The 25,424-nt window shown below is 36.1% G+C and overlaps 1 protein-coding gene across 2 annotated transcripts in view; it reads left to right on the top strand.

The window, feature by feature from the left end:
- Positions 1-25,424, top strand: part of SLC10A7 (solute carrier family 10 member 7) — a 146,692-nt gene that overhangs the window by 114,747 nt on the left and 6,521 nt on the right. For both annotated transcript variants that reach the window (XM_063309731.1, XM_063309730.1), the window contains 3 exons: positions 6,139-6,304; positions 7,704-7,755; positions 12,761-12,834. In XM_063309731.1, the coding sequence (XP_063165801.1) occupies positions 6,139-6,304; positions 7,704-7,755; positions 12,761-12,834 (292 nt within the window). The remainder of the gene's footprint in view (positions 1-6,138; positions 6,305-7,703; positions 7,756-12,760; positions 12,835-25,424) is intronic.

The following is a 25,424-nucleotide window of genomic DNA, read 5'->3' on the forward strand; positions in this document are numbered from 1 at the left end:
ATCTCATGAATGGAAATGGGAGCTTTTGTACATGAGTCTTAAACTCGTAACTGTAAACTGTAAACTTGCACACAGAAGCTCTTCCAAGTAAATACAAGATTGGTAGCATGCTGTTACAAAATTCCAGTTGAATATTGATGGATATGTATGAGGGAATGAAGAAAAAACAGTTGTAAGTAATGCATACTTAAACAATAACAACAATAACAATTACATGAACTAGGAGGAAGATGTTAAACATGTATGGCGGGGTGAAGAAAAGATTGATTGTGAATGCAGTAATGAACTGTTTTCAGACAGGAATGAAATGCCAAAGCTGAACACAGGGAGATCAGCCAAGAAATCCCTCCCATGGGAAGTAGGCTGCCTCCATACTTGCAAAATATTACTGACCTGTCCAGTGGAAGAAAAATTGTCAACAGTGTTGCCCATTTCAGAGGAGATGCTGGCTATTTTTTGATCTCGAAAAGGACAAGGGAGGGAAGCAAGCATCTAAAGATGCTGAGGATTACACTACTACTTTACCATGTTGTAAACCTTGGAAATGTTTTGCTTGTAAGTTACTTGAAGAAATATTTGCTTTGTTTTGAATCATCTCCCTGCAGATCAGTTTCCAGAATTACCCTGAGTTCTAGTATTATGAGAGCTCTCTTTATCTTCCCCAAACCTGGCATAATTTTCTAAACAGTTACTCTTTAAGGTATCTGGAAATTGTCTTTTTTGTCATAATGATGGAAACACATGGTCCTTCTGGAGAACACTTAATAGTGGAGTCGCTGTGGTACATTTAGAGTGCCTTCAGCAAATATAACAATTTATTTGTAATCAGTTCATGTTTTCCCAGGGCTGCTACTGTCTTTTTTTCTTTTTTCTTTTCTTTTTCTTATCACACAAAAGATAAGTAAGTACAGAGAATGAAGTAAACAGTACAATGTTTTTGCAAATATGGACAGGGCAAGAAGATGTGGAATCAAGACAGGGTTCAATAGATTGTGCCTTAGGAAAAGAAATAATATAGTTGAGATATTCCTTTGTTGATTGCTTGCTCAGCATCTCTTGTTGAGCAATTTCACATCCTGCCATTAAATTCCTTTTCTTAAAGAATTATGCATCTAATCAGTGTTACTCATCTATCTTTTTTAAAATACATATACAGGCTCATTTGATATGCTCTGAAGCAAAGCTCTGCTTCTGCTTCCAAAAAGGTATTAGCAGCCACTTCATTATTTGCATCCTGAAAATAATTTCCTTCCTAAGACATAATTGTATTCAAGCTTCAAGCTGAAATTGTCCATTAAATTAGTTTGTAGGATTTTTTTAAAAATTATATAAATGTATATTTCTGATGAATTAAAGTTGCATAAATGCGATTTCAAAAGTTGCTTAGTGCATTGGGAGTGGGCTCCATTGCTTTCAATTTTTCCTCACTTAATGTGAGGAATTCCCATTACCCCATCCTTCTCCAGATCATATGCAGCTTACAAAGGAGTGAGAGATTCTGTTGGAGTGAGAAAGTTTCCTCTAGGCTTCTTTTTGTAATGTTCTTCTTGGATGATTTACAAGCAACACAGATTTCCCACATGCTGCAGGGAAACGTCATGCTGTTTTCTTGCACAGGAAATTATTCATGGAAAAGGGAAAAGATAGAAGGATGCTATACAGTCCTGTTTTGTTATGTTTTGTTTTAAGAACAAAATAATGGCTGTTTTAAACGGCATTTTTTCTCTGCCTGTTTAAGGTCCAAAAAGGGCAAGGCTCAGCATAAAAATTCAAATTCCAGCTTTTTAACAAAGCAGAAAAGCCACTCTGAAAAGGTTACGCTGGGGGGGCGGACAGGACAGATGGTGACCAGTGAGAAGGAACCTAGTCTGTGTCAAAAGTGTTGCTGGGCTGTCACGGGATCTAATGGCAAAGGGGATTACTTATGGCAGAGAGAGAGACACAGAGGAGTAATCAATCCAAAAGTCAAAGCCAAAGCATCTTAATCCTAGTTGAGGTTTCAGAGCGTAGGAGCAAGGGAGTAAAAATCAGTATAGGGGGCAAAGAGGTCTGTCAGGCTCTCAAGGTTCCAAGCATAAGAATATCAGGTGCCACAAATATTGCTTCCAGCAATCCACTACTCCCATATATAGGGAAGGCTGGAACTTCCCTGCCTCCACAGTCCTGACCTGGCTACAAGGTGATCCAGTTGTAGTGGCTACTTTCAAATATAACTTTGTTCCAAAAGTATTCTTCCTTTCAAACCAAATGTTTCAGTACCCTCTTTGATTTGCCCAAGACTCTGTCCTTCTCATTGGTTGCTGGCTGTATTGCTAAATCTGGATCAGAGACTTGGGTAGAAGCCTGAGGCTAGTGGGCGCTGTGCTGTGTTAGGCACTTCCTGTCAGTTGTAGAGTTCTTGGCAAGATTGTCTGGCCATCTTCCTCAGATCAGGCCATAACATTAAGTTCCTCTTGTAGAATATATAAACCAATATATTGACCACCAGCTGCTCTAAGAAAAGTTCTAATGTGTAGAAACAGAGACTGCAGCTTATTTTGGAAAACATTAAATTCTTTGAAAAATGTTAGATAACCAAAACCAGTCAAAACAGGAAAAAAAAGTAGAATACAAATTCTCCTGAATAAAAGTCTATCAAAAGGGCAAGGTAAACAACAAAGAAGAGGAGTTAACCCTAAGCACCATTTAAGCTATATGATACATTAGAAAATGTAAGAGAAGCAGACTCCTTTTTTGAATTATTATGGCGCCAATGTCACAATCCCAAATTTAAGTAAGACAGGTTATCCGCCGCTTGTCCATGATGCTGAGAGTTACCTTGAAATGAAAGAAATCAAGGGGCTTTTCTTTATGTAAAAAAGGTATAATAATAAAAAGGAATTACACACATAAACACTTTGTGGAAAGTAAAAAGCAGCAATAATTCCACTGTATTTGCACAGGTTAGATCCCATTTCAGGTACTAAACTTAATTCTGGACATCCCACTTTAAGAAAGATTTTGATTGGAACAAAGTCAGAGCAAGGCATTAAAGCTGTTTATGATGATGACTTGAGAAAATCTGGAATGATAGCAGTATGATAGTATTCAGCTATGGCAAGGATTGCTACACAGAAGGCCATCTTTTCTCCATCATCTGTGAATGCAGGACAAACAGTTGTCTTAAATTACAGGGGAGTAACTCAGGTTGAATGTTCACTTGGAACTTATGAAAGTTGACGTTTGAATGACATTACTAAGGGATAAGAGATGTTCAGTGTGGGGAATACCTATAGCTCCTGAAACTTGAATTTGACTTCCTTAGTGTCAGAGGGAAGATACTATCACATGCATAGTCTTTAACAATTTATATGATATATGTACTTCTAAAAAAGTTTTATTGTCCCTGCTGGGTGCCCACAAAGTAAACTTTGTCAGGAATAATGGCAAACATATTGTCTACAATTAATCCTTAGACATTGAAACTTTAGTTTTCGTAGAAAGTTAGTTTTCAGTGCTGTACTGTTAAGAAAAAATGTTTATGCCCATTATGTATAAACTTTAATGTCACTCAAAATAAATCACTATTTTCTTATGAACATTTATTAACTAAACATAGGATAACATAAAATGGTTTCACAGCATACAAATACTGTATGTTCATGCCTTATGAATTTCATCAGTTTCACGATGTTATAAATATTTCTAATCTAAATGATTACTTACCAACTTTAGAACCTTTATAAATGCATACAATGTATCTCTCTGTGTGTAACTTCAGGCAGTTCTTTGTCAATAGATTTTTGGGTTGATGAAAAATATAAAGCCTCACTGTATCTTTAAAAAGATATGGATTGTCCTGTTTGAAAATATATCAAATGAGTTAGTTTTTCTGCAGCTGCAATAATCTCTAAAACCTATTATATAACTAATCCAAAGATAAAATTCCTACTTACACTTTTTTTTACCATTCTTGCTGTTATAAATATATAAATCACAAATTCTTTAATTTCTTTTTTTCAGTGAATATTCCTAACAACCTTAATTGCGGGTCTGGTTTGATTACCTGACTGATGATTTTACCCATATCTTTAAATACCAAAACCCAGAATTTTCTGTTCCTTGGGCATATCCATCACAGAAAAAAAATACGTGCCTTTCTGATTGTAGTTATTCCAAGCAGAGGATAATTTATTTTAGTTATACTGTATATGTCAGTTTCACTTGACTCATGTATCATCTATAAATTATTTTGATATAATTTTATTTAATTTGGCCAAAAATGAGAATATAGGCTTGGAAACCCACATCTTATTCCAATCCCCTTCTTCAGTGACTGTAGGTAATTTTTTCCCAGACCGATCTTAAGTCATCCCTTGGCAGAAATCTTACATTCAAGAAAAACAAAAGGATAGAGATACTAACCCTTTTGTTAACATTGATATCTTTTTTTTTTCAAAATTAGTAAGATCCTTTTAATAACTTGGCTTATTTTGGGAGCAGGAAAAGGAACACAATTGTATCAAATTAAACCAGAGAGTTTAACATTGGAAAATACATTTTCTTACAATACATAACTCAGTTGTGCTTTGCCCTTTTATTCCCTCTAAATACTTTCTCACTGAAATGATGGACTATAACTAATAAAAACAGTGAAATGGAAGAGTTGGGCAGGATTGCCACCTTTTCCAAGTTTATGTAATTGAGTTAAAAAGTGGATTTACAAGTGTTGACTTTCAAGCCTTTGATGTGCTGATTACCTCTAACTTGGGAGTTACGGGCTCCAGCTAATATGAACCATTATAGTGAAGGCCCACTCCCTCTTTGCACTGAAGATGTTGCCTAGTCTGGCAATGAAACATCTGCAAGAAGACAACAAGGCTCAGAGAGCACCAAGGACTCCACAATAATTAATTTACTTGCTACTAGGAAGTAATGCAGGTAGCCATTTCAATATTTTAGAACAATGCCTCTGATCCAGAAGGGATCTACCCAAGCTACAAGTCTTCTCCTAAAGCTTCAATAAGATCCCATCAGACATTGGCATGTTTTCAGATATACAGTATGTACTGTATGTCTTTACCTATAGTATCTGTCTTTTATCTTTATTAACTTTTAACCTTTATTTAGTTCATTGTCCCTTAATAATAGTAAAAAAAGAAAGCTAAGTATCATTCTTAGCATACAAATCACACCAAATTATAATCTCCTGACTGACTTCATAGAAGATTGTAGATTGATGTTAAACAATATAGGCAATGAAATTGAGATGAACAATCCTACTGGGATTTGGTTTTGAAATTACTTTATCAGTAACTATCCATTCAAATCATTGAGAAAGATATTGTGATTAATTATATCAAAAGATGATATCTGTCATGATCATCTACTTATAGAAGCTTTCTGTTGTAGCTACTATAATAAGTATCAAAACTGACTGAAAAACTAATTTTATTTTATTTTCCCAGTCTTGAATGTGAGCAATTACATCAAACACTGTAGATTTACTTACCTTGCGTTAATCTGATACTGCAGAAGTATACAACCGGAATTTGTTTTTGGATTCAGAAAACTCTAGATCTTCAAATGCTGAATTATTTAAACTCCCAAAATGCATGCACTTTTGCTTTTCAAGCATGAGTTATAATTTAATTAAAACTTCTGGTGCATTGCTAGCTATTTAAATATTTAAATGTTCCATGGATCACTTTTGATTATCTGCTCTCATGGAATTCCTGAGAATGTCAGATTTTTAAGATTCCCAAAGTTATACTTGGTATTGTCTGTTGATTCAATGGGGACTATGATAATTACATACATCCATTTGTATTGGCATAGGAGATAAACTTTGGGGAGGCTTAATGGGTATGTCTCAGTGACAGCTAGCAAAGAACATTTGGCATGATTAAGGATAGATTTGAATGTACTTGAAAATATATTCTCATTATGGATGCCCAATGGAAGTTGCACTGCAAATGTTAAATTCCCCAGAAGAAGTGTTATGTGGCAGGGAAGCTTTGAAATCCACTGTGGCTGTCATCCAATTTATTCTGTTCTCTTTATGACTTTCCACTGTCAGATTCATTTTATGATACCCAACCTGGCTCCCTGTGTGTGTTAAAAAGAGGCAACCTGTTGGTTCCTTTCCTTGCATTTCAGATTGTCCGAAGATACATCAAGGAATGGCTTGAGAGAAAGAAGCCTCCATTTAGTGCTATCAGCAGTTGTGTGCTCTTGATGATCATCTATACAACATTCTGTGATACTTTCTCTAATCCAAATATTGATCTTGATAAATTTAGCCTGATCATAATAGTTTTTATAAGTAAGTACTATTTACGCTTTGACATTTTTCAAAGAGCTGTGTATTCCTATTCGAGGAATTAGGGACCAAAGTATTTGGGACAATATATACTGTGCTGAGTTTTTCTGTATTGTGGCCATAGTCTTAGGTGTGCTGAACAATATATATACAACCATGTATTTAGCAATCTATTCAAAGTTTATTTTGGTCAAAGACCAGCATAGAACAAAACAATTAACAACTGTTTAGAAGTAGAATAGCAATCTATTTATCACTTTGTCTCTGATTGCATTTTCAGAAGGTTTATGGATTTTCTTTTAATTTCCTAATGAGAATCTGAGCCTTTATATAAATTGATAATAACTCAGTAGAATGGACTGGCTTCAGTTAAAATATGTATTATTGTACTCTACAGAAATAGTGCCATTTTATATAACAATAATCCACTAAGATTTTTGTGAATAGTCATTACTAGTCACCTTCTCTCTTATTTGTTTGTTTGTTACTTTGATTTATTAAATAAATAAATATATTATCTCCCTAATAACTACATTTCCTTGGAGGATTTAAAAAATAAATCACAGTTGAAATAAGATAAAATACTACAACAAGGTACAACTTTGGAAAGAGTTGTACTATTAAAAAATAAGGCTTCCAAATTTCTGAGTTTATTTATAAAAGCTGCCTTCCATTCATAACAGCAGTTGTAGATTCTAATATCTAATATCTATACATGGATTATGTACTGTTATAAGAACCTGACCATAGCATCATCCAGAACAAGAAGAAATTCTAAAGCATACTGCTTATATGTAGGGAGATCCTTCTGTCACGTCTAAATCAATTTCCCCAACCTAGACTCTTTCCACACATCTGGGAAGAACCCAAGTTGGGAATGTTCAACTTAATGCCCATAATTTACTAATGTAGCAAGTCTTAGTTTTAATTCCTGTTGTACTTCAGTTCATTCTCTATCCTTAAGCAGGTAATAGGGAGAGATACTAATCCATAATTACAGACATATACTTCAAAGTGATGTGAAAATTTTCTAGATTGCCATCTTTCCAGACGTGAAAGGAAAAAATCCAGTTCAAGTTCTGGGTGTTGTTAGTAAACTAGCTTTCTGATATTCTGTTTTTTATATAAACAATATGATTGGTCTTCTGTGTGTGAAATTTGGCATATAGAATCTTTTTGAAAATATGTACAAATTACCAAATTTCAGCTGCTGAAAGAACATAGGTGTTGAATTATATCAGCTGTCTGATCTGTGTACTTGCAGCTATATGGGAAATAAAGATTTGTGTCAATACTTTATATAATATTAGCTTTTTCCCTATATGGGAAGATGACTATATTCTTAAAGCACACATTTGAATGTATTGCATGCTAACATTCATCAAAATGATTTTCATTTTAGTATTTTCAATTCAGCTGGGATTTATGATGTTAACTTTCTTCTTTTCTACAAGGTAGGTAATGACAGTAAATTTTTTTCTATAAGACTGAACAGAATAGCTGGGTATAGGATAATTTTGTGCTTCTAAGTGCTTTGGCATACATCTGGGGAAAAAAATCCCAAAGTCAGATTGTTCATTTATCTGAAATCTATAACCAGATAAAATCAAACATGGGTTGCCTTACAGCACAAAATCAAATAAGAGGGAAAAAAACAACCTAACAGTAAAACAAGCAACACTATTCCCATTATTTAAAAAAAATGCATGTCGTAAAGTTGTTGGAAAACACCTATGTAGAACAGCAGAAGTTATGCGTTAGGAAAAGGAACATCTGACTGGAAAATAGCTGTTTAGGCAATCTACAAACAAACAAAATGCTGGATAGGTTACTGTAGACATGGTTATATTTTGAAATAAGTGTTACCCTAATTCGTATTATCCTTTTAAAAAATAGCCATGAATTTTAAAAATTCTGTAAACTATGTATGTTTAATCATAAAGGAAATATCTCATGTTCCTGTGGATGTGTATTAATGTTGTATTCAACAGTCTTACTTTATCACTAATATTCCTGTATTTGAATTCTAAGTATTTGGGATCACCTGCTGAGTTTTCAAGATTGATAGCCATTAGGAGACAGTTATTATAAGAGCAGTAACTCAAAAATGTCCAGCAACTGCTTTCTTTCCCATCCCAATAAAAGCGAAATAAATTATTCCATTAATTTAACAACAACAAAAACAAATTGCCTTTTTTGTTGTGTTTGCTGCAAAACAGCTACCCTTCTAGCTTGCTATAGTAAATGACCAGCAACTGTCTCTGCTGACTTGGACAATAGGAGAACAAGCAAGCCTCTCAAGAACAACAGTTTTAGTACTGTGATTTTAATATGCAACAACAAACCTCATCCATTAGAGAAGGAGACCAATAGTTCAATGAGGGTTAAGCAAGAACCAACGCAACTAGTACTCCAAAATGTGCAAGTGAAGCAGTGAAAAAAGGCAAAGTGATGCCACGGAGAAGCTGTTGAAGGGCATAAAATTTGTTTCATTGGCAGTCTCAGAAGGCGTAAGAGTAGACTTAGGAGAAGGCTCTGAATTTCCATCAGATATGTGCTTCTCGTCCAGAACTTCCTGGCTTTAAAATCAAAAGTAATAAATCAACAGAACATCTATTTTTGTGAAGAGAGTTGCTGCTATATGGTATTCAGAAAATACTGAAATAATGCCACATGTATGCATTAGGCAAAGGCTAGAAATTCCACCTAGGTGAAAAACTTCAGTCTTGAAGCCTGCCCAAAGCTAGCACACTTTTTGACATCTATGCATGAGTCCAAATATTAGAGACATGTATTCAGAACATGGTATATTGTATTCAATATGTTCCATTTTGACCATAAACCCTTTCAATTAACTGAAGTAGTGAAAAAAATCCCTTTGCTTAAGAGTTTTTTTTAAATGAGAAGAAATGTGAAGAAAAAGTTGATGAATGTGAAAGACTATCCAAAATAGTATTATGACCTGTGTTCAAAGAAGATGACTGTGACCACAGATGCAAAGAAATGAAAGATTGCAAAGATCTTTAATGCTGTCATAATTTTTTTTTTGCTCAAGGTGGATTTCTGTTCTGTGGTAAGAACCAGACTTTTTGATCACCTCACAGTGAACCTTCCTTGTATCACTTGAATGTAGTGCTCAATTCGATCCTTTTCTTGAGCAGCACCTGACAGAATGCATAAATAAAAGAAAGGGCTGTACTTCATACGTTTGCTCTCCAATATGTGATAAATTAAGATAATGGGGAATTAAGTTCACATTCAAACCATTCAAGTGATCAATGTGCTTTTTTGTTGATTCTACAATTTCTTACTTAGATTGGTTTTTTAAAATTTTTGGTAATGCCTCAATAGAGAAGAAGCTATTTTTGTGCTGTTTTGCAAATTGACAAGCACACTGAAACTGCCATCAGTGTTTTTCAACATCAGCCTCCAACACCAGCCTTGAGAGAACCAGTTTGGTCTAGTGACTAAGGTGCTGGGCTAGAAACCAGGAGTCTGTGTGTTCTAGTCCTGCCTTAAGCATGAAAGCCGGCTGGGTGACCTTGGGCCAGTCACTCTCTCTCAGCCCAACTCGGTGCAATGTAGACTAGCCACCTTGTGGTGCACCTTGGCCACATGACTTGTCACGGCTAAATAGTCTACACATCTGGCTGTTGGACCTCACAGGGATTTCCCAGCATGAACCAGCAGCATGAACACCGAACTGTTATGCCATATGATTAAAAAACAAAACAAAATACCAGTCTCCTTTTGAATGAACCACAGCAGCAGAGTATGAGTGTTTACAGACTCAGTGCCTGCTAAGCATAAAGCTCTGATGAAGGATCAGGTATGGGGTTGGAGAAGGTTAAGGGAGCTGGCAGATTCCAGAAGACAGCAAAGAGAAACCTACAGAATAAGAACCTGCTGGATAACCTTATCAGGTCTATACAAACAAACTCTTCTGCCCTGCCTGGTCTTGACTCAACTCATTGCCCAGCAGAAAGAACTGGCTCCTCAAGCTGGAAGGTCTTCCTTAGGAGGGAGGAAAGGGAGGCAGAGACTACACAGGTAAGGAGCTGCTTATATGACCATAGCTGAGCTGGAAGGCTTATTGTAACTGTTGCTGAATAAGCAGGAGAGCAAGCTCCAAATTGCTATTCCAGAACAGTTTACCTCTTTTGTAGGGCATTTTATTTTGAACGTTACTTTGAGTTCTTAGTCTGGACTGCTTAGGCTCTAAGGAGACTATTTTTGTTTTGTTTTTTTAAACTCCTGTCTCTGAATGTTTAGGGGGCTGGGGAGAATTAACTTTGGTGGGCTCTCAACATCGTTGAAGAGTCCAGGGTTTGCTTTCTGTTATTTGCTAGTCAGCTCCCTACTGCTTTATCTACAAGGGTCTCTGTCACAATGACCTTCACATCAAAAATTGCAGAAGATAGACATATGATGATACCAGGAATATAACTGGGTAGTATCAGGGGCTGCATGTTTTTATAAAAATCATGAACCAGAGTGGGGTGGTTTTTTTTTTTGGTCTCTTGTGCTAGATGTTCTCTGAATAAGATTGCATAGAATAATAGATTGTTTCAGTTGCTTTAAGTTTTGTATACTTCCTATTCAGCATCTACTCACAGATGGCTGCTACAGCAAGAGAACAGTGAAACATGTAAACTAAGAATCACTTTTAAAAACTGCCACATTTAAGATGATCCTACAGATAAGATGCAGAACAAACACTTGTCTTCTTCTGTGGTTTCATAAAGTCCTTCACAGATTTGATTATGTCAGCAAAATCGTGTCATAACCAAGCACTGATACTGAATCAGGAAATGAATCCTACATGACTTTTTCATGATATGTGTGTCAGCTTGAAAAAAAAATTACAAAGAAGCAAAGAAGACCAGTCATTGTGTGGAAACCATAGATCCCAATAAAAGATCAACAGTAAGAAGATACAACTCAATTTTACCCAGAGGGAAAAAGTGGCTGCAGGCTAACTGGATAAAATAAGTTCAAGATAAAAGTGTCTAATATTATATTAGGTAAACTTCAAATTGAATTGGAGAAGTGCTGCTCTGCTTATATAGAAATTGTTAATTTGTTTGGCTTCCTGCCTAGATTAGACTAAGCCTCCAGAAATTAGAATTTTCCAGGAGATGTTCTTGTGAGAGGTTAGTCAGCAAGTTCTCCAAATTTCATATCCCTCAGAACTGGAAGAATTGGAAGAACCAGAAGATAAAGCAGATGGACAGGATGATTCTAAAACTACACATACTACTTTAAATTTAAAATAAACAACTGATGAAGATTTTCCAAATCTCATTATAGTTTCCACCTTTTTCTTGTACTCTTAATTTCTCCAGTCTATTCCTGATTAAAAATATGGTTTAAAATGCTGTAATTAAGACTTGCTATTATCTCTTATCTTTGCAGAAAGTGATTTTCTGAGAGAAATGTCATTATGTGATCTCATCTCTGACTTTGTTGCAAGAAAAATAATAAAAATAAGATTAAAATAAATAATTGGAATAAAGCAAAATCGGGGCAATCAATTTAGTGGGACCTACTAAAATGGCAATATGTATGCTTTCTAGTTCTAAGACAGTATATTTTTTAAAAAAGAGATAGGAAAAGGAAGTTAGGCTTTATCTAAAATAGCTTGTATTTGGCATTATGGTAAGCCAGTGAAAAGTCATTGCCGTTTTGTCTATATTCATTTATGAAACATAAAAATTATGATCATTTTCAAGAGTACTATACTTTGCAAGTCAAATCAATAATCTATATTTTCCTTTTACTTTTAAAGAATGTGATTGTGATACACTGTTCTGTTAGATTATATGCATGTATATTTGCATTGTTTTTCAAACTGAAGACCAAAGGTTGATAGAAGATGCAATGAGAGCAGAGTAGGTGAGCGAGGCTCAAGTGACCATTCTGCCCCTCGGGGAGGGGGGTCTCAGAGTCTTAAAAGAGCCTAGAGCTACACACAAGCAATTTAGCTAAAGCAGCAATCCCCTCCCCCCAAAGCTAGATGTCTGGTCCCCAAATTTTCCCCAGAATGAATAGAGCCAAAAAATGGAGGCATTTGGGTGGGGGTGGGGGTGGGGGTGGGGAATGGCTGCCATTAATTCCTGAAAACCTTTCCCTAAAAGAGTTTGGCCACACTCATTTTCAGATTGCAACTTTTGACATGGCATACAAAGCCTTGAGTGGCTCTCAAGGAAGGTTATTTTATTTTTACTTTCTTTCTTTATACAATTATTTATAACCACTCACTTCTGAAAGAACCCAAGTCAGCAAGGGAGGTTGTGTGTGTTTGACTTAAATTTAAAAAGGAAAATGCTGCTAAGCATATGTGAGCATAAAGAAGTCAGTAAAGCTGAACTAAAATTGAAAACAAGAATGTCCATAAAGGATATGTTACCAAACATTTGGTGGAAGATACATTTAACTTTTTTCACATTTTTTTCCTAGAAAGAGTTCTGGCTTCACACCAGCAGACACAGTGGCTATTATTTTCTGTTCTACACACAAATCTCTAACCTTGGGTAAGTCTTTACTAAATATTAAATTCAGCAATTCCGTCTGACTTCATTGGTCCTACATTCACTTTGTTATGAAAGTGTTTATCAGCTTTACTATTACTGATTCAGAAATTTGGCAAGATACCATATAAAAGTGTAGCATTAATATTAGTACACTCATGAGAACATTTCTGCAGTGAGCAACTGTAGGTTTTCTAAGAGGAAGACAATGTGATTTTCTCCTTTGGGAGTTTAGTACAGTAATTGTTTTATGATACTATTAATCTGTTCCTTCTTTTGAGAACGCTATTTGATTTCTCCTTGTTTTTCCTGTTTTGTTTCTGTAATCTAATATTGATAAAGTTTGCGATTTATTTCAGATTATTATTTGAGTTATTACGACACAATTAAACAGCAAAATTATTATAGCTCAAAGCTGTAATGCACAAAGCATTTACTATATAAAGGAAAAAGTTTGATAGAACAACTGTGTTTTATTAAAAAAAAACTAGGGTATTTATCCTAAGGAATTTCAGGGCTGTGCATTTATTCAATTACAAATTAGTATTCCAAGAACATTGACCTTCTAGTTATTCGGAATTCCCTCCTACTTGCTCTTGTAGATATGAAGTGTTGTTAAAATACAGTTACAATTTGTACAGAGGCTGTGCTATATGTTCCGTTTAAGCCTTGTGATTTAGGGTTATTAGCAAGGAACAAAATGGGCATTTTAAAGTCCACATGTATTTGTCCACATGTATTTGCATGTAGAAACAGAGGTGCCATGACGTAATTGAATGAATATATACTGTGTATGTATGTGTGTGTATGTATATATATATATATATACTGTGTGTGTGTGTGTGTATACACAGTATATATTGCTTTTCTACCTGCATGGCTTTAGGTTCAGTAACAGAAAAGAGGAACTCCTCGCACCGTCTCCGCTAATGGCAAGGTTGCTGCACGTCTATTCTTTTTGTTGTTCATTAGTTTAATGTTTTATTTTTTATATACGAAGATTAGGAAATATCCATTAAAAATTGTGCACAAGGTAAAACAAAAAACACAATTATCTCCAATACTTGCAGGTTGTATTTTAATATGAATCGGAAAAGATTGAGGACTAACTTCTCTGTTATAAATCACTGAAGTATAATACTCTGAACTAAATTTGTAAGTAGAAGAGTTACTTTTGATCAGAGTTTCCAGGAGGCCATAGACTTCAGACTTTAGGGTGACTTATGAAAGTATAAGTAGTTGTTTGCTTGTCAAATGTGGATTTCTGTAATGATGTGTATTCCTAATATTTCATATCATGGTAAAATGCCAGAAAAGTGCAGGGGGAATTCCATACATGCTGCCTTCTTTTCTTGCTTGATCCAGTCTCTCCTCTTTTCCCAAAAAATGTGACCCTCAACAAAGCACAAGGTTACAGGGCAGGCTACTTTTGGTGGTGGGTGACATTATAATGAAGTTTTTGTGTGGAGCCAAATTGTTGTTGAATAATAGCAGCGCTTCTCCAGTAATCTGCTTGGAAGATTAACTCTTCTTCCCAGTGAAATTATGACTTTTGATGCTGACTTTCTAAAGAATGACACCTTTTATATTGAGTTACTCCAGTATAATTTACCTGAGCGGGTTTGGGGAGATGCAAGCAAGATCCCATTTAACACTTGTGTCTGAATATTTAAGGCCCTCTGTGAACTTCAGGGCTTTCTTTTAAGTCCTCTGTGAAGAGGTTTTTATCTGCCTTCAGAACTCTAGCACCACTAAGCAAACAAGAGCACTTAGGAGCTTCCTGCCACAAAAGCTGTTTCACTTAGAATTAAAACTGATTTTTAACATTCTGGCATGTGAAGCCTCCACAGGGTGCCATGCTTCAGTTCCCTGGGGATTGTAGCATAGCACCAGGAAAGGAGGAGGAAAGATGACAGCTTTGAAGCTTTAGAAGTGGTAATAAGAGAAGCATGAGAAGGCTCTTGTAAGGCAGTTCTCTCTCCCTGTATTAAAACCAGTGAATTCCCATATGCAGAATGCTCATGAGGCCATCTGCCACTTCCTCTGCTTGGATCCATGGAAAAGGTCTTGCTTCATATGGAGACAAACAGTTCCCTCCCATACACTGGTGGTTTTTTGTTTTGTTTTTGGTTTGGCAGCACTTTATTTGCACTTATAGCTATGTGCACTCAGGACACAAAGGACTGAATGTGTTAGAATCAAGGACTGCCTCTACCCTTCTCCTCTTTCATACTTAACCTCTACAGGAGTTCTTACCATACTTCAGCCTTCTTCAGCTTGCTGCCCACCACACTGGGGTATAAAGTGTTGGAACTTCAGTTCCCAGAATTCTCAGACAACTCTGGAATTGTATTTTGAAACTGTCCAGTTCAGGAAACCGGTATATTTAATCTATTAACACCCATTTTGATTGATGCCATTAATATAAACACTATATGGATTTTAATGAGGTTGTATAACTGCTGCCTGTGACATGGCTTTTATTTGTTATTTAATTTTATTAGATAATTAGAGATACAAACCCTAATAAGTGAAGATAAATGTTGTACCTCTCCTGAGATTTCCCCCAGGCTTATTTATTCTCATTTTGCTTTCCACCTTTTGTAACATACATGCACCGTACATGCAATACATGAAATACAGGGATTTGATTCATGGCTTTTATTAGTGTATTTGCCATTGATTGATTAGTTCTTGATATTAGAACTTCTTCAATTGATTGATTGCAGATGAAGTGACTATTTGACCTTTAATTATAAGCTTGGCTATTGAGAATGACATTGAGCTATGGTTTCACATAATCTATCTGGAAAGTCCAACATGATGTTATTCCCTAGAGTTAATTCTGAAGAAGAAAGGAGGCCTAGAGGAAGTGCCACAGCTATCAGGTTGGCTCATCTAAAATAATACTAGAGCATTTGTTACCTCCACATGAGTAGTCCTTTCCCATTGGATGAGTTAGCAACATGCATTATAGAGAGCATAAGTAGTAGGTAGCACCTGGCTGACTTTGTCTGGGCTGGAAAACTAAATGGGTTTGGGACTGGCTAGTATTTAGATAGGAGACTGTAAGCTACATTGAGAAGTCAAAGCTTCAACTTTGAAAACGTATTTGGGCCTTCAGTACAGTATTGTTGCTAAAAATACTATTTGGACATGAAATTACCAAGAACCAATCTTGACTTAAAGGAGGTTTTTCTTATAACAGAGGAAATAGTGCCTGCTACAAGTTGTCAATTCACAAATAATACAGGAAACTCACTAGAAATTAAGTGAAGCTTAACGCTGTGCTTTTTCAAGAGTCTTGTCTCCTATTCAGAAAAATATTATTAAATGGTATATCAAAGAATCATATGTTTGTAGGAAGTTCAATTTTAGGCCATTGTTGAACACTGTGACAAAATTTCTGTTTGACCAGGAGTTTCCCATTGTTCTCTGTCCCCTTTTATCCTTTAAATCTGCTTGGAAGCGATGCCAAATCTTCAGACCTTATTTTGGGATGTGCCAGGTAGGATCTGCACCTCCACTGGTTTCCATTTCTCTGGCAAAGATTGCCCATCAATACAATCCTCCAGATTTACTTTGTTTTTTGCCAGTGGATTTCTAAGCATACTATTTTATTTATTTAAAGCACATCCAGTCTCCCCACACACAAAAAATCTATCTCTCTGATCATGGCATTGATTTGGATGATGGGGCAGTATAAAATGTGTGTAATAAATGAAAGCAAGATAAATGGATGTACAAGGAAGTGTGTACTAGTTTATGATTAGTACCTTCAGTATTTAAACTGTCAGTAAGAGTGTTAACCTATTACATTAATCTCCCAAACATTGCAATTTAACAATCTGTTGATCAGTACTGTGCACTGTATCCTAATTTAAAAAATAAGTTATGCATTCTAAATATGCTAGCTACTTTAAAGAAACTTAGAATGGGTACAGAAATATTTTGTCTCCTATTTTTTCAAGTATGAATTTTGTCTCTCTCTTTTCTTTATTGTTGCACAGCTATGCTAATTGCATTTTGGGGTGCAAAGCTTGTATTACAACCCTCCCTTTCTTTGCTCCTTTCCTAAGAAGAAAAGGAAAAGCAATTGGTCATTCCAGATATGTATTTATATGAAGACTGACCTGAGTGTGTAAGCAGTTCAAACTATTGTTTTGGATAATAGGAGCTTTAGGAAGATCAGTGTAGCAACAAACTGTTAGAAAGGGATACTCCTCAGTCTGCTGCAGTTATCCAAAATGTGATCACAGTAGAATGTTCAGACTCTGTACAGTCGGTTGCAGTATTGAAGAGTGGCTCATAGTTGCCTTCAGATAATCAACTTGTCCCTAGAGAAGTAGTTGTATCTTTAGTCTAAGTGCTCTTATTCTGCTGGGTTAATTTCTAGGTACTGCAACAGCAATGATCTACATTCATTCATTGAACAGTCTGGGAAACCATTTCAAAGGCAGCAAAATCAGTTTCATGGGAGACTGAACATTTATACAATTACATAGAATGAAATATAAGATACAATAATAATTTCACCAAAAATATAATATTTCCAAATTAAGCCTTTTTCTAGGGCAGGAAAGTGAACAACGAAGCATTTTCTTGAAGCTTTCACTTATCATCAGTCTGCTAGTAGTAGGTTTTGAATTAATAGTTAGAAAACTTGCCTGCAGTAGTACTAAAATGTGTATCAGAAGACAACAGTTTACTATGTTGAGCCAAAGAGTATCACCCAAGAGATCACATTCACTTGAAGTTTACATCTCTCCATTTCAGTCTGCAAAAAGGGATCAATGAATCTCAGTTGTCTTTTCCGAGTTACAGCTGTCCAATTATTTATTTGGTAATGTTTCTTTCCAAATGTATACTTAATTAGATCAGACTCTAAAAACTACATTGTAGATTTCCACTGACAGCAAGTTCATACTTCTTTATAAATATATATCTTTTTAAAAATCCCATATCCAGATGTAAAATGATAATGACACAGGAGATTTTTCTATTCTGTTTCCTGCAGAAAACAAAGATGATTTATCTTCTTTTTAAAAATGCCTTATATATAACAGCTTGTTGGCAGATCGCCCATGGAGAAATCCCATTTTATTCGTGACTTAAAATTCTTTTATCTTAAGTACAATTATCTCCTATGCACTGCCGTAATAGCGTCATATCTACTCAATGCTGAAATAGGGTTGAGAGATCATCCCTTTTTTGCTCAGCTGAAACAAAGTCCATCCCATTTCTTTTCAGTGGACATAACTCAGTCTGGAATATGAAATAATCCCTTTTTTGCTCCTTTTGAGCTAATAGTGTGGTCATATGTCTCAAAATATTAACCACATAGCATTCCAGGTACTTATGAAATGATGGGGCATAGATTTAAGTATCTTTTAAAAAATATAATCCCATTAAGAAGTTGTTGGAGAAAGCATTAAGGAACCACAGCATTTGTGGCAGCACAGCTTTCAGGGCCGTTAAAGTATTTAGAATTAATGTAGGCCTCCAGTTCCACACAGCTGTTTTTTCAGATCAAGATGCATATCTTCATCAAAGATTATCCCACTTCATTCAGGTCTGTATGAGCATCGCAGATGTACAATAAAGATATACATTTGTGCCCAGGTAATTAGCATGTGTGGAAATATTCGGTGGAATGTGAGACAAGGTAATGGTCTACAAATTCAGAAAAATGTGTAGGTGATTTGGGGCTGCTTCAGGTGCCTATCACTGCATGGTTAGTCAGACTTCTCTGCTGTCAACTAAAAATGTATGAAATAGACTTTCTGTTGCCACCCACAGAACACTTTGAAATCACACCCATATCTGTGGGAGGAGTTCTGTAGAGCTCTGTTCTAAATTACATGGTTGTATAAAGCAGAGGGATTGGCCTTGAGGGACAGGATTAAGAGCTGCTACCAAGCCAACAGTCAAATAAAAAGGGCCCGAGTCTGGCAAGAGTATTAGGTGAGTAAATGTCTCAGAGGAGCCCCTCCCTAGTCCACACAAAGATAAAGGAAGGGGGAGGCACTTTTAAACATGCAAGATTATGTTATTATAGCCTTACAATAAAAGTAGTACTGACCTACATGGCATTGGTTTCCTAGTCTGATCTTCCTTGAAGGGATGATAATGGTGAACTCAGGACTGATGTAACAGCATTTTTTTATAGCTTCAAAGACTATTGTTCTTTCATTTACAAATGAATTTGTCTTTTCCTAATATCCCAGACAATGTACTGAATTCTTTAAATGAGGAGTGCCCAAACATTTTTTCATCCATGGGCCTTTGAGGGTTGAAATCTATACTCCAAAAGGCAGGATAAAGAAGGTATGGCCAGAATAAAATTAATTCAGAATTAGGATTTTTTCTAATTTACTTAAACTAAAATCTAATTATATTTAGCTGCTATGATTATTCTCTTTCTTTAATAATTTTCATTTTCTATTACATTCAAGAGGGACGCGGTGGCGCTGCGGGTTAAACCGCTGAGCTGTCGATCGGAAGGTCGGCGGTTCGAAACCGCGCGGCGGGGTGAGCTCCCGTTGTTAATCCCAGCTCCTGCTCACCTAGCAGTTCGAAAACATGCAAATGTGAGTAGATCAATAGGTACCGCTTCGGCGGGAAGGTAACGGCGTTCCGAGTCGTCATGCTGGCCACATGACCCGGAAGTGTCTATGACAACGCCGGCTCCAAGGCTTAGAAACGGAGATGAGCACCGCCCCCTAGAGTCGGATTCGACTGGACTTTACGTCAAGGGAAACCTTTACCTTTACCTATTACATTCAAAATTACAATTTTATAGAAACTTTGCAATGACTCTGAAAGCTAGCACAAGACATTGGTAATATAATCACATTTGTGTGATACTGGTGTTCAAGTCTCAAATATGCTAGTAATGTAGCATTCTTGTATTGTGTCAGAACCCACAATCAAAAAATAGTTAAATCGTTCGATTGTGTTCTCTGCCATTGAAGCAACGTGTGTCAGGCTCCGGATGGGAGGGGGAGAGATGCTGAGAGTGAGAAAGAATGATGTTTCCTCTAATGGTGGGGTCCAAGGTCATATTAGATGGAGATGGGTACTTCCAGGAGAAGGGTATGGGATTACTTACAACATTGTAGTTACATTATATTAAAGCCACCCTCCAGGATAACAAAATAAAAGGAAGGAATTACCTGAACACCAATCATATAAGTTCAAGAGCATAAATAGCAGACAAATACAGTTAACGAAAGAAAAATATTAAACATTCACAACAAAAGTTGTGAATTATACAAGAAGGAATGGTTCCCATATATACAATATATTAGCATGGCAAATATAAACACAGTATGATTATAAGGGGGCCTAAACACTGTAATTGGTAGAGGCCCAAGAAGGGGGAAGCTAGAAACCAAATAGTTTTTTAAATTTTCATTTGTTGTTTTTTAATTTGTTGTTTTTTTTCTTTTTAAAAAATATGCATAAACAATAATAAGTAACAATATAGTAGAGACCTCACTATTAAGTATTAAGCTTAAGACAGAAACCTTTATTATATAATAATGTATTTTGCAGGTGTTTATATCAATGCCACATCCAGCTTTAGATGTAATATTTAAGATGAGATTAAATTTAAGATGAGATTAATCTTATGCTTATCAACATTTAATATTTTAGAAATCATAGTTAATATTGACATGAACTTTTTTCTTTATATTTAAAGGATTCAGTTATCTAAACATCAGAGTGTTAATCATCTCCAGGAGGAACTGTATAAACACCACTGTACCCAAATAATATAATGTACTACTTGGTTTTTGTGATAATACAATAAAACAATATAAAGAGGGGGAAAAGTACATAATCATACAGCCTTCCCAGCTGGGTACTCTCCAGTAATGTTGAGGCTGCCACTTGCAGAGTAAGTCTAGTCAGTCATGCTGATTGGGAATTCTGAGAATTGCAATCCCAACACAATGGAAGGCTATAAAGTTGGGAAATGTTGCCACAGTACTGCAGAACAGTAGTCTTCTTTGAGTGGAGCTCAACCTCTGGTGATGTCATTGACATCATGCAGTTTTCTAGACAACAGTATGGAAGGTTGTTTCTCAACTTTCTCATCTTAACTATAGCTCTGGTATTCCCAAATAGGCTTCCATCTGAATCCTAATCAAAACAGCCTGTTAGCTTCCAAGCCAGTCAATGTGCTGCCACATGCTCAATTATACATGTACTGCAGTTCCATCTCATTTCTTTAAAAATATTTCTATGATTCATTTTCTTATTCTTTGCTAACTAAGTGCTAGTATATTACAGAGAGGTGTTTTTGAATTTAAGGCAAATATCTTTAAATGTTGGTAACAAATGTTTCATAGCAAATATTTGGAAAGATTATTCAGGTTATTTATGAAACATCATTCCTGGGTTGTGCAAGTCCATGGAGAGGCACAGGAGGCAGAATACCTCAAACCCATATTTTTAATTATACTTAAACCAACCCATAAGCCTACAGGCAGTGCTACTTTTTTCCACCCTGGATATCAATTCTGTGAAAACATGAGCACTGTAAACCAGTGACTAATCCCCCCTTCTTAGACTAAACCATGCCTTTGACAGTGTGCTTTCCCCTTGTTTTCCCCCAGTTCTCTGATGGGCTTGGAGATAAATGGAGATTCAAAGTTATTGCTACAGAATTTCCCTATAGGCAAGAGACACAGCACTGCATACAGAAATTTTGAACTCCTCCAAAACTGTGTCTTTTTATTATTTTTTTAAAGGCTTGTTGCATCTATTACTAGTTTTATAAAGCAAAAGGAAAAAAACATTTCTTTCTGTCTCTTCTTTTATTGTCCATGAGACTGAATCATCTCCTTCCCAGAGAAAGACTTTTCTAAAAGAAATAGCTTTGAATCCCAGATTAACTGTTTTGCCTTCATAATATCTTCACCCTGTGGCCTTTCACAGAATTATGTGTGACACAGAAATGCACAACTTGAGAAATGCTGGGCTCCTTCTAAAAATATATTGAACTTTCCCTCTTTTTTAATATCTAAAAATACATTTATGCCATTATCACTGTATATGTTGTATTGATGGCTGGTGTCAACAGGGAAAAATACAAAGTGAAGGCACAAGATGTGGAATGAATTTCACCATATATAAAGTGAATGTTGCTGATGTTTGCAGAAGATGCTTCTTGTTTTCCTTGGAAGAGGCTATTATTTTTCCTAATAGGAGAGACTATTATTTACCATGTGCATGTATTTATTTTAGTCCAAGGAAGTGTTTCACATTTATGACAAATGCTACTGTTTATCTTACATTGCTTTCATAACAAAAAGAAAGGATTCAAACAAAAACCATTTGTGTACGGTAGGTCTATCTAGTAGTCTGTGACCTAAACCATCTTGGCTGACTTTGATTTCTCATAAATGCTTATTCCAATCCAGCATTGTTTATGCTGCATTGATGAATGGTTACCTTGTGTGATCATCCATCATGTGGCTCTCAGGCTAATTTCATGCAGCCCTCAACCTAATGTCAACCTTCCTCCCCTCCCCTCTCCCCAAAATGCAAGATACTGGCTGAGACTTCTGGTAAGAGCCAGTTTGGTCTAGTGATTAAGGCTCCAGGCTAGAAACCAGGAGACTGAGAGTTCTAGTCCCGCCTTAGGCATGAAAGCCAGCTGGGTGACCTTGGGCCAGTCCCTCTCTCTCAGCCCAACTCACCTCACAGGGTGGTTGTTGTGGGGAAAACAGGAGGAGGAAGGAGTATTAGGAGTTATTTATAAAAATAATACAGGTGGGATAGAAAATAATTTTTTTTTAAGGAACTATTTTCTGCCTGCAGTGCAGCCTGGTACTTGGGGGAGTGAACAAGAGGGTGTCAGAAACAGAAACAAAGAACTGTCCAAGGATGTTTACTTGCTTAGCTGAGCCCACTAGGCAGACCCCCAGCTACCCGTGAGGAAATGCAATCTTCTGCAGGAAAAAAATGTTGTCCACCTTTGCTTTAAGGCTATCAGATGACAAGCATTCCTTCTAATGTTGAGCGATATTGATAGGCTTTGAGACACTTGATCATAAATGTTGAACTACAGGCTAGTATAATGGGAATAAACTTTTGGGACTTTGCTATGTTTCTTCTTAAAATACCCAAACTAAAGTGAGATTATTTGACTGTAACATGACTAGTCTGTAACGTAACGTAGAAAGGCACTATAATTCTTTATCCACAGTTCCTCAGCCATGCTCAGTATAGCAACAACAAAAGGATTCACACTATATCTCATAGATGTGCTACTGCAATCATCACTTCAATTGGGAGTCAGCCAGTTAATTGTTTTCCAGGATGCTCTAAAATCCCCAAGATGAGAAAAAGCCATTGTCTCTTATAGTCCTCTTACAGTCCTTTCACTGCTTATGCTCCCAGCTCCTTGGACTCTGGAGCAGATGTAATGATGTCCAAAATAATGATTATCTATTGCAGCAAAGTGCTCTGCCCCATAAAAATCAATGCAGGATTTTTTTTTAGCAAATGTTAAAATAATAGGCAGACATTTATGTTTCCTTTTCTTTTTGCAAATATTTCTTGTAAGTTTCACTGTGCCAGTGCTGACTATCCAGAAACACAATGACATGTTTTTGTATGATATAGAATGGCACAGCTGATGAGGGTCCTGCATGTTCTTTGCCTTTTAAATTATGAATTTGGTACTCTGGATTGGATGCCAGTGAAGCATCAGTCCACATTCAGAAAAGATCAAAGTAAGGTCAAGTGATCACCAGTCTGTTTTGCCCTTTGTTGCAGAGACAGATGGCTTGAATGGGCAACCTAGAGCCTACAAGCAGATTTAAGCCTATTTTTCCATTTGCAGCTGAAATTTCACCCCCTACCCAGAGATCACACCTCTGAAATTCAGCTGCAAAATGCTGATTTTTGGCATCAATTCTTTTTGTTTGTGCATGTGAGAAAATAAGAAGTGAAATAGATGTGTTAAGCCTCTGCTAGGCTTAATGTGTATGTAGCATTAACTCCCCCTCCATGCCCTGTGCAGTTTTTGATGCTTACGTACATACATACAGCTGCTTTAAACCACTGAAAGGTTTGTCTACCACATAGCAGTGAGGTTGCAAGCTTTTAGTACTTATTGCCTGGCGGTAATATCAAACTGACAAGTGAAGCCAAATTAGACTGTGTTTTAATTTTCCCTTGACTTACCTTTTTACTCCAGATGTCTTCAGTACTGTGTGCTTCATTACAATCATATATAAAGTATATATAGTTAATGGCTACAGGCTTTGGTTTAGGCCTGTTTAAATGGGCCAAGGAATTTTTGTTTTGTCAAAAGAACATGTAAAGGGTGCTCCTCAGTGGGGTTATCTTTCTGGTTCTGTTCAGGAGATAAACTTTTTTATGGGCAGAAACATCGTTTTGTTTTGTTTTGTTTTGTTTTTTGTTTTGTTTTGTTTTGTTTTGTTTTGTTTTGTTTTTTTCCTGCAGAAGTTTTTTGTCCTTTGTTGCATTTCCCAATCTGGTACTACTCTTCAGGTGGACTATAACTCCAAGCATCCCTAGCCAGCCTGCTGAATGAACATGTGGAGTCATGTTACATGTAGCCATCTCCTCTATAGCTTTACCTAGTATATAAGTAAAATATAATAAATATATGAAGGTGATTTGGAGTGTGATTCAGTAATAAAAGGATGAATTGCTTTGACATAACTCCTTAAGAGACAGAAATCCAAATATTAGAATAAGTAAGAATTGGACCCAACAGTAACTTCAGAAATGTGCATTTTGTGTGATGAATATCTCATATTTCAGTTGCTACTCTGAGGAAATCTTAGATATCAGGGTGCATAAAATAAAAAAAATATCAAAACAGAGGATTGGATGGAGCGAAGCGAGAACGTGGGCTTCAGTTCTTCATGTTTCATCTTTGTTATCCTGGGTCTAAGATAAAAGAAACTCTTGGATTCTTGTTGCTCTTAACGTGGAGTTCTTGCTTGGGAGATGGCAGTGGAAAGCTCGGTGCTGCAATGTCAAAGTCTGTTGAGTAATTTTAGACAAATGTGTCATGTGTAACATGGAAATAGGATGTGCTGTACATTAGTGATTTCCCAAGTGATTGGATCAGGTAGTAATGTGCTGAGATGGTGCTCTTCATCTATCCCTGGTTATACTCGTACACAGTGGGGAAATGTTTTTTGGTATAAATTACATTAGTCAGAAAGAAAACCATTTACAATATGTGCCTCCTAACATCTTTCAAACAATGCATTGTATCAAAGAGGCATTTTTATTAATGATTTATAAACATTCTTCAGCATGTCAGTTTTAAAATCCCTGTAAAATTGTAAATGCATGCTTAGTGCCATAAAGTCAAATGCCATCTCCTAAAGCCTGCTTGGATCCTGTCAACCATGGTGACACAGAATCAGTATCTGAAGCATTAGCACTGATTTGTTCATTTCTGTAGCTTCAACGAGAGCAAGATGTAGTTTGCCAATTTGTTTTTACAATTATAGCTTTAAAACTGGTGTGAAGTTCAGCATGCTATTTTCATGGAGTATTGTTATTGCAAAAGAAACAGTTGTGAAAAAACAAGA

This window comes from Candoia aspera, chromosome 8 (genome assembly GCF_035149785.1).
Source record: "Candoia aspera isolate rCanAsp1 chromosome 8, rCanAsp1.hap2, whole genome shotgun sequence".
Classification (NCBI taxonomy): Eukaryota; Metazoa; Chordata; class Lepidosauria; order Squamata; family Boidae; genus Candoia; species Candoia aspera.